At 49.5% G+C, this 9,714-nt stretch overlaps 1 protein-coding gene across 1 annotated transcript; it reads right to left on the reverse strand.

Moving 5' to 3' along the window:
• Positions 1 to 337: 337 nt before the first annotated feature.
• Positions 338 to 9,078, reverse strand: CHCT1 (CHD1 helical C-terminal domain containing 1). Its single transcript, XM_075113552.1, has 6 exons — positions 9,001 to 9,078; positions 8,099 to 8,227; positions 6,920 to 7,095; positions 6,280 to 6,379; positions 3,196 to 3,386; positions 338 to 428 (listed from the first exon to the last, which is right to left on the reverse strand). The coding sequence occupies exons 1-6, from the start codon at positions 9,076 to 9,078 to the stop codon at positions 338 to 340; spliced, it is 765 nt and encodes a 254-aa protein (XP_074969653.1).
• Between the last annotated feature and the right edge of the window lie 636 nt (positions 9,079 to 9,714).

The raw sequence follows: 9,714 nt of genomic DNA on the forward strand, positions 1-9,714 counted from the left end.
GGCCTGTGTTATTTGCTCTTCCAAAGGGATCTAGGAGGGGTGTTCCTTGCTTGGGTTCAGATCTGAAGACAATAACGAAGCCCCTACCCCAACTGTCTGATTTTTAGCATAGAGGAAGGAAGGATCTTTGGGTTTTTACTGGTCAGACTAAAAGGTTTCCATGCCCAAGCTATTGATGTTTTCTGACGTTTTCTTAAAACCTGGATTCCACTGTAAATCAAATCTAGCCATCCCTAAAGCACAAACCAGCCAGTTTTGTTACTATTTTCACTTCTCACTGTTTCTGCCCTGAAGCGTTAGCTCTCAGATGAGCCGCTTCCTGCAGCAGCAAACAGGACTACGGCGGTCTCCAGTCTGGATCAATGGGCGGCAGCTCCTGCATCTGCCGAGAACATTGATGTGTGTACGGGCTCACGGCTGTTATTTGCCTAAAACAAGTGTATGTGTAAAAGTTCTGAAACTTTTTTCTTTACCAGGATATATTCCGTACACCAGTCTCTTCCCTTCCTCCTTGGGTCTCTCCTCCCCGGTCAGTACGGCTGCTGACCACGTGGAGGGATTGCGCACGCGTGCGCGTGTGTATGTTTGAGTAGAAATGAGTGGGGGACAGACCCTGCCCTCGTCAGAAGCAGATTTCTGCCCTAGCAAGGAAAGGAGCAGCTGCCCATTTCCTTACAGACGCTGCTCTTCCATTATTGGTGTTTATACAAAAAGAATGCTGTAGTAAAGGTAGGTCTGGTATTTACACATCCTTGATCAAGTCTCGATGCTGGTGCACAGCCGTTAGGAAACTCCAGACCAATAATAAATAAGATCACATGGTTTAAAATAGCATAATTTTCATTTTCCTTGGGTGGAAGCTTGTTGCTATGATGCTGCAAGTATTTCAGTGTTTTGTGGCTTTGGCAAACCATGAAGACTGTCTTTATTCCCTGCTTTTTGTTCAGGTGGTGATGCTGTTGATTTCTGCCTTTCTGTTGACCTCTGAAGTTGTCCGTGAGAACCTTAAAAATAAAAAAAACAAAGTAAATGGAAGGCGTAACTCCTCTGAGAAGCTGTATCTCCTACAGGAGCTGATACTAATAGGCCCACGCTGTCCCTGGGGGGCTTTACTGGGGGGATTCGCAGATGGTTCAGTTCCCCAAATACGCTGGCACCAGGGGTATGTTAGGAACAGGGGCTGCTCATGATGGCTTGTCACCCAGGCCCTCAAGCCACCAGCAATCCCCAACCCTTGCTATGTTCATTATGTTTCACTTGCACTAATTTTTAGTGTTTCACGCACTTTGTGTTTCTGGTGCATTTATCTACGTAAGAATTGGTTGGGTGATATTTTCCCCATTCTTAGAGGGGAGCAGACAAGCGGAGGAGGATTGCCTGGAGCCACACAGCCGGCGGGTTAGTGTGGGACTCCTACTCAGCCTCCCAGATCACGCTGTCTAGCTAGCTCTTGTTTTTTGACTTTTAGTTTATCAATTTGGATTTTTTAGTGCTCCCTCAGAGCTGTTACATACCAGATTGGACTTTTTTTAGAGGTAAATAGAGAGGCTGGGGAGAAAAGACATGAAAAGCAAGATGGTTATGAGTGCATGAGAACTCCCACAGGACATGTGATTGCATTTTAGCAGCTTGAAAATAGGCTTACGTGGGACAAATTCTCCTTCCACAGGCACACTGTGGCACCTGTTTGTGGCAAAGCCGGTCTCATCAGTAATTGCTTCTAATGTCCCTTTTTCATTCCTCCTTTGGGGTTTGCGTATGCCGGAGTGCTGGTGGGAGTAAACAGGCTGCCAGTGAGTCTGGGTAGCAAACACACCTGCTACAGGTTGGTCTGCATTTTTGCTCCAGGAGACAAGCGTGGTAGCTTTGCTAGGGTGGGCCCAAAGGCAAACCACAAGTATGTTTTGAGCATCCAGATTGCTGTGTAAAGACATGCTAATTAATGCCAGCTGACCTGGGCCAGCAAAGGCATGTCTTCTTCCTTTCTACTGCCTTATCACAGACTGGCGGGGGTTGGAAGGGCCCTCTGGAGCTCACCCCGTCCCACCCCCTGCTTGAGCAGGCACAGCCAGAGCAGGGGCACAGGGCCGCGTCCAGGCGGGGTGTGAATGTCTCCAGGGAAGGGACCCCACAGCCTCTCTGGGCAGCCTGTGCCCCTGCTCTGGCACCCGCACAGGGAAGGGGTTTGTCCTCATGTTCAGGTGGAAATTCCCGTGTTCCAGCTTGTGCCCGTTGCCCCTTGGCCTGGCGTTGGGCACCACTGGAAAGAGCCCGGCCCCATCCCCCTGACACCCACCCCTCAGATATTTATAAGCACTGGTGAGATCCCCCCTCAGGCTTCTCTTGTCCAGGCTGAGCAGACCCAGGTCTCTCAGCCTTCCCTCACAAGAGGAAAGTCTCCTGATTATCTTTGTAGCTTTCTGCTGGACTCCCCAGCAGTTCCCTGTCTTTCCTGAACTGGGAGACCCAGAACTGGACGCAGCACTCCTAGTGAGGCTACCCTCACGGGGGCAGAGCAGAGGGGGAGGAGAACCTCCCTCGCCCTGCTGGCCACACTCCTTTCCATGCACCCCAGGACACCGCTGGCGCCCTTGGCCCCAAGGGCCCGGTGCTGGCTCAGGGTCACCTCGCTGCCCCCCAGCACCCCCAGGGCCTCTCAGCAGAGCCGCTCTCCAGCAGGTCCCCCCCAGCCTGTGCTGGTGCGGGGGGTTGTTCCTCCCCAGGGGCAGGGCCTCGCACTTGTTCCTGTTGGATTCCCTGAGGTTCCCCTGGGCCCAGCTCTGCAGCCTGTCCAGCTCTCGCTGGATGCCAGCACGGCCTCTGGTGTATCAGCCGCTCCTCCCAGTTCTATATCACCAGCAAACTTGCTGAGGGGATGCTCTGTCCTTTTGCCCAGGTCACTGATGAATACGTTGAACAGGACCAGACCCAGCCCAGACCCCAGGGGAACACCACTGGTTACAGACCTCCAACCAGACTCTGCAACCATTATGCTGTAGTAGCTTCTCTTGCTCCTGTTTTTCCTATTCCATGTCTCTTCTGAGACAAGCAGTTCAACCTGCCCAACTCCTCTAGCTCCACCACTGATCACGTCTTCACCTGCTGATCTTTTTGCAAAAATGCCAAGAGTAGATGGCTTGAGCAGGAAAATGCTTTTCCTGCTTGGTGACTATATGAAATTGCCTATGTGAGTACCTCTCATCCGTCATTCTTGCTGCTGGGTGGTGACTTCTTTGGGTGTGTTGGTGGTGACTGTCTCTTTGACCTGGGTGTTCCTGCAGGTCTCTTGTATCTCTGCAGAGACCCCAGCTGATGTAAAGCTGCTTCAGTTTCTTTTCTTCGAGTCCTGGAACTGAATCTGGGTTTTCTGAAGGACAGCATAATTGCTTAAAAAAAAAAAAACAAAACCCAAACAAAAACTCTTTAAAAGATATTTATATGAGCAAATAACACACATTGACTCATGCTTGGGCAGTAACTCTTGCTTAACCAGGGTGCTGTTGGGTGGCAGCAGCAATGACCTGAGAAGTGACTGTACTGTCTGCACACATCCTTGCCCTGCGAAGTTTGTTCCTCGCAGCTGAGGTCCAAGGCTCCATCCCACCCAGCAGCAAGCCCTGCTGGCCTCCGCAAAGCCCTGTTTTCTGTGCGGTCTCTGTTTCCCTGTGCAGATGCCCAGCCCAGTCTGTCCAAGCACCTAAAGTCTGTGTTTTAAAGCAAGAACCCATCTCGGCACACTAGTGCAAGGCCTGTCATTTTTCAGGCGCTTCGGGGAGATGGCCAGTAGGTGACGGTGCCGTTTGGTGGCTGCGTTTGAACCAAGGCTCAGGTGTGTGTGCCATGGGGCGGGGGTGCTGCTCAGCCCCACTGCCGCGCGTGGGGGTGCTGCGGCCGGGCGTGCGCTGCCGCTGGATGTCACTGTCGCTTTATGGCACTCTGTGTGCCGGGAGGGTGGCGTTGGGTCCCTGCGCTGAACATCCGAAGGGTTGTGGGGTGGAACCAGGGAGCCGGACAGAGAGCGGCCGCCTGAGCTGCGCATCCTTCTGGGCAATCCCAGAGAAAATAATTTTTGTGTGTCCAACGGTCATGCTGTTTGAATTTAATAAAAAACCCAAAACAAACCTGAACTTCCAGAGCCTCTAATAGCTCAGAAAACTTACTTCTGTACTCAGGCTGAGACATGGGGCTGATTTCTACAGCTTTCAGCCGTGTACAGGAGCCGGCAGATTGCCAAAGGAAAATGATTTTCTGTTCTAGCTCTTAGTAGAGAAGTGGAGTTTGGTCTGGCATTTTCAGTAGGTCTAAAAGCAGAGAACTGGGACCAGTGTTTAAATTCAAATGTGGTTGTGGGTTTTTTTTCATAACAATAATAATAAAAAGCCTAAAAGCCCAAATGTGAAGGAAGGGGACACAGACCCCTAATTTTAAGATGACTGGTGACCAAGGCTAGCGGGTGGCTGCTTGCTAGCCTCTCTCCTTTAAGAAAACACAAAATTATCAAATTACTATGCTGACAACCTCAATTGTTTACTAATTACATATTGATTCTGTATTTTTATGCTCACTCATGTAAATAATGAGGCGTTTCCAAATAATCTATTTCTGTTGCAGGGAGCGTGCCGGTCGCCCCCGCCGGATGGGCAGCCTGTTGTTTATGCTCTAGCGGGGAGCCGACTGCTGTTCCCTTCCCACAAAGGGCAAAGATGCTTATTTTTTTTCTCCCACTTGTCTTGCATAACAAAAGGCATTTATCAGCAGTTACGTAATGGCAGAATTTGTCGCTTCTTCTGTCGGCCTTTTTGGAGGCAGCCTCGCCCCCAGCGCTGCGCAGCCGTAGCCAGCAGGCTCTTGCTGGCTGCAGGCTGGTGCATGCTCCTCGGCACGTGCCGGTGCATCCTGATAGCGCACGACGCAGCGTGACTAATGCTTGTCACTCACTATTTGGTTTCTTCCTTCCCCCCCCATCCCCCCCTTGGGAAGGAAGATGTGGAATTGTGTGGTTTGGTTGCGTGTTTTATGTAGGGGAGCAAGAGGACGGGAAGGTGTTTAGTGGGGTTACTTGCTTTTTAGTACTTGTTTGAGGGAGCTACCCTCAGCCACGCGCCCTGCGGGAGCAGCAGGGCTTGTCCTAAGCTGAGGTCATGTCCTGGGCTTGGCCGAGGCTCTGAGAAGGGCCGTGCTGGAAATGGAACTCAAGTCACCCTCCACAGTGCTCGTGAGTGCAAGGGAACAAGAACGCCCATTGCTGCCTGCCTGCTGGAGCTGCCAGTTGCTTTTTTTAATATCTCCCAATTAGTCTCGGGCGTCTCGTGCTATAGCGACAGGAATTTGTTTGGGGTTTTTTATTTTACAATAGGTTTGATTTTTCTCCTTTTTGGCAAATCTTTTTAGAACCTTAAAAATAAATAAATGGTTTTGCTTCTCCATAAACTAAAAGCAGAAACAACGTGGCCGGCTTCCCCCTTCCTCTCTAACTGGAGGAGACAGCTGTTTACCTGCGGCCTCAAACTTATTTATGGCCTTATCACTGCCAGCTATCAGATGACCACAGCTCCCTTTTTAATGCAAAGCAAGCAGTGCTCCAGTAACCCAACGAGGTCTTGCCAGCCACTGTTTTCTAATTTAATCCAAGCAATTTCCTAGTTGATTCATTTTTTTTCTTTTAATTGTAGACCTGTTTTTAATTTCTTTTTAATAAACTTCTTAAAGTATGTGTTTCTTGTGGACCTTTGAACTTCCTGGTGTAGTGAGCCTTTGCTCAGGAGATATGTTTATGGTTAGCTATGAGTGTACTTAAATGGGTTAACCCTTTGGAGTCAATGTTCTTGGGACACTGTTCATCACAGTTTCCTTCTGTAGCTGACGGTGAGGCACAGCAGTGAGCTTTGGCAAGCAAAGGCTTTACCTGAACTAGTTGCTTGATTCAACGCTTAACTTTTATATCGTCAGATAAAACTATGGATCAGATTTGGTCTGTAAAGCATGACTGGAAACGTGAGATCAGTTAAGAGCTCTGAAAATTGTAAACTGCAGGGCTGGGGACACGAGCTCAGCTTCCCAGAGCTAGCCTGGGAAAGCTACTGGCTGTCGCGTCGCTCAGTGCCTGTGCTATGGTAGGAACTGGCGAGATCTGCAGGACTCATGGCCTTTTGATAAACAGGCTTCTGGGTAGCAGGTTTTGACATTGATCAACCCATGTAAGTTGCACGGTATAGTTATCCCCTTAAAGTTAGCACAGCAGGAACACCTTGTGGGGGATTAACTTTCTTGTTTGCTTACCAGAAACTTATCCATTTGATTGTTCTTGATGTATTTATACAGTTTCTGCAGCTGCTTTGCATCCACCTCTGAGAAGAGGGAGACAAACTGCCATAACATCCTTAGGAAAAGAAAGACACGTAGATTGTGCATGTGAGTACAAACTTCCTCCTCTTCCTCATTCTGCCCCCCAGCTCTGGCATAGCAAGTGTAACCACTGACATACCCTTTGCGCAGCTTTTCTTTCTCTCCTTCCCCCCCCCCCCCTTTTTTTTCTCTTCCCAAAGCTTATGAAATTTTAAATAATTGCTGTTTCTTAAGCATAGGAAGGATTATCCATTAAGTCACGTGGCCACATAGGAGCCCCTTTACTTGCAAAGGGATGTTGCTGATGGACAGCACATCAAAATTGGCCTTGCTCTGGGCAGAAGTAACACGTGGCCTCTGCTAGCAGTACCTGCAAACTCTGTGAGCACTCAGCAGTTAGAGCAAGCTATACAAGCCTTCTGAAGACAAGGCCCAATCTCATTTCCAGTGCCTGGAAATATAGGGCCAAATTAGGTGTTTAAATGCCTGCTGGGAGCAGCAGGGGCAGGAGCGAGTCTCGCTGGGAGCATCACCAGTGCGGTACCACTGCTGGTGGGTAAGAGGAGACCCTTACTTGTGCCAGTGCTTGACTTCCGAGACTCTGCAGTACTGCTGGAGAAACAGATCGATGCGGTCCCCAATTACGGTTAAGCTTTCCTTCCTGTGCTTCAATTTTTTCGCTGTGGGGAGGTGCTGGGGCAAATGCAGTTTCCTAAGTGACTTCTTGAAGGGTCTGAAAAGTTCCTTGCACTGTAAAGAAAAAGTGTTGGCATAGGTGTTCAGCGCTGTAAATCCAGATCTCAGACATTCCTTTTTGCTAAATAAACGGATTAGTATCGAATAGCTGGCTGGGAAAGCACTGAAGGCACCTTGTGTTTTGGTGAGTGTCTCCCTGTGGGGGAGCTGAGAGGGGTCTCCAGCAGGACCTCTGTCAGGAACTCCCATCGCTCTGCAGCAGTCGTTCCTGCATGTCCCAAGGTTGGGCGACAGCCTGGGCGAAGCACGTCGAAGGTGACGTGGAGAGGGAATTGGGGGGGGTTTCCAAGACTGGGAATTCCTTTTTAACATTGTAGGGTGAAAGAGAGAAACTTCAGGCTACAAAAGAGCTGTCATTCTGCAGGGAGGGGGAACGGGAACTGCTTTACTGCTTTTCTCACGCTGTTTCTTCCTGTGGCCAAACCTGGGATGTGTTGCAAATGTTTGCATGTGACGCAGGAGCAAATGCTGCATCTGGGTGCCTTCCATTCGTCCGTCTTTGTTTGTCTGTTACATGCACCGGGCCGTGACTGGGGCTGTGTGTGGTTATGCCACGAAGCAGCTGGAATGGGAAGGTTGTATCCCACGGTGGGGGAGGATGGTATGAGATGGAGCTTTGTGGCTGCAGGGCAAGTGATGCAGAGGAACCAAACCACCGTAACCAGGGAGCACATGGTGTCACGTGAAAGCAGTGCTTGTTTTGAAAAACCGAACAGTGTACGTGAAATGTGATTATTTTGTTGTTGTTTGGGGTTTTCTGTTGCGGTGGTTTTTTGTTGTTTTGTTTTGTTTTAAACCAAAAGTGTGATGTCCAGATATCTGGAAACTAATCATGCGGTAAAAACTTCCAGACACGGAAGAAAGCTACAGAACTAAGTGTCTTGTCCTGCTTTTTTGCTCCGTCTGCCAAACTCCCAGGTTTTCCTTGCTCCCTTTCTCTTAAGAACCTGAGATGCTGCTGACTCTTCCTATTGCTAAATTCTATTTAGTGTCTCACAATTTTAAAGGTGTCCTGGTCAAGGCCTTCTGCGCAGCAGATGAGCGGGGTCTTGCATGGTGGCGCACTCTCACTGCCCGTTACAAAGGCTGCCTCCGTCGCTGTGCCAGCCAGATCCTTCTCTGTGGTCTACAAATTGCCAAAGCCACAGGTTAGTCTTCCAGTTCATGCAAATCTTGCATCCTCTCTTTAAAAAATTGCCAAGGACAAACCCTGTCCTAAGGCTCAGAAGCTTTCTCTTCCTGCCAAATCATTTCAGATTGGGTTTTCAGAGATGCCTAATGAAGCCAGGTATTCAATTATAATTAAAAGTCCATAAGAATTAGGTGCCTACTTGAAGTCCCTTTTGGAAAGCCTACCTCTAATAAATTACAAGGTAAATAATGGCCTCTCATTTCTAATGGCATTAATCAAACACGGGCTGCCAGTCTCTTCTTAAGTGGAAATACGTGGTTACAATGGGCTCTTTGTAATGCCACACTGCTCCATCCGCAGCTTTTATTGATGGCAAAGGTACCATGGCTGACCCACTGTGAAGCCAGACTGAAAATCAAACAAGATCCTCAGCCACTGTACTTGCACCTCCCTGGTCCGAGGAGGGGATAGATTTTCTCTTGCGAAGGGCAATGGCAGTTTTCCCTGTGTCAACATTTGTGTAGGTAACTCCTCCACTCATCTTTTGGAAAGCAACACTTATATAACTGACTTAAACACAAGCTTATGTTGCCTTTTAAAACATGCTGAAGTGTGTAGGAAAAGAAGTCCTTTCCTCTCTGACGTGCTCTGCTCCCTTGGAAGATTACTCCTCTGCAAACTTGATCCCAAACCACACTTCAGAGGTGAAATTGAAGCTGGGCTCTGCTTTGCCCTCACTACGTGCTGATCATCCTGCCTGTGCTCACCTGGCTGGCTGCGCCATCCCTGCTGCCATCCCTTGCCCTGCCTCCGTCCACTTCATCCTTAAATCTCACCTCCTCCATGGGACACAGACCCCCTCTCCCTTCCCTGGGGCCTCACTTGCACCAGGTAGGAAGGGAAGACTGCCACAGAGCTCTGTTTGGACCAAAATGTCCTGGGGTGACCAAGGTGATGGGGGTGCCTGGACGCCAGTTCTAGGTTCCGCCAACCATGGAGACTGGTGGGGTCCTCCAGCCCCCCAACACTGCAGCCCTCTGGGGCAGAGCCACCTCTCTCCATCAGTTTTGCCATTGATTTATAGTCCTAAAGAAATAGCCAGAAAACCCTGGATTTTCCCCTTGCTGGTAGTGGTGATGTTCAATGCTGTCAACAGCCCCTGGGGGCAACAGCAGAGAAATGTCCCTTGCTTTGTTTGCACCTGTGGGAGCTTGATGGAGCCTCTGGGGCTCTTGGTTGGTGCTGGATTTGCACCTGCAGCAAGTCCAGCACCTATAACAGTGCATCAATCCAGATTATTTTGGCTTCTGAAGGTGGTGCAAAGCGCAGCTCTTTCTGAGTCAGAGGCATGGCTCTGTGTGCTGCATTGGCTATCTGCGAGTGTGGGTGCAGCTCCCGGTGTGAGCAATCACAATTTTCCTCCGCAGCTTGTGCACCAGCAAGTTCAAGACAGGCCTTTCTCCAGCTCCAGCCAGAGAGCC

This window comes from Phalacrocorax aristotelis, chromosome 18 (genome assembly GCF_949628215.1).
Source record: "Phalacrocorax aristotelis chromosome 18, bGulAri2.1, whole genome shotgun sequence".
In the NCBI taxonomy this organism is placed as follows: domain Eukaryota; kingdom Metazoa; phylum Chordata; class Aves; order Suliformes; family Phalacrocoracidae; genus Phalacrocorax; species Phalacrocorax aristotelis.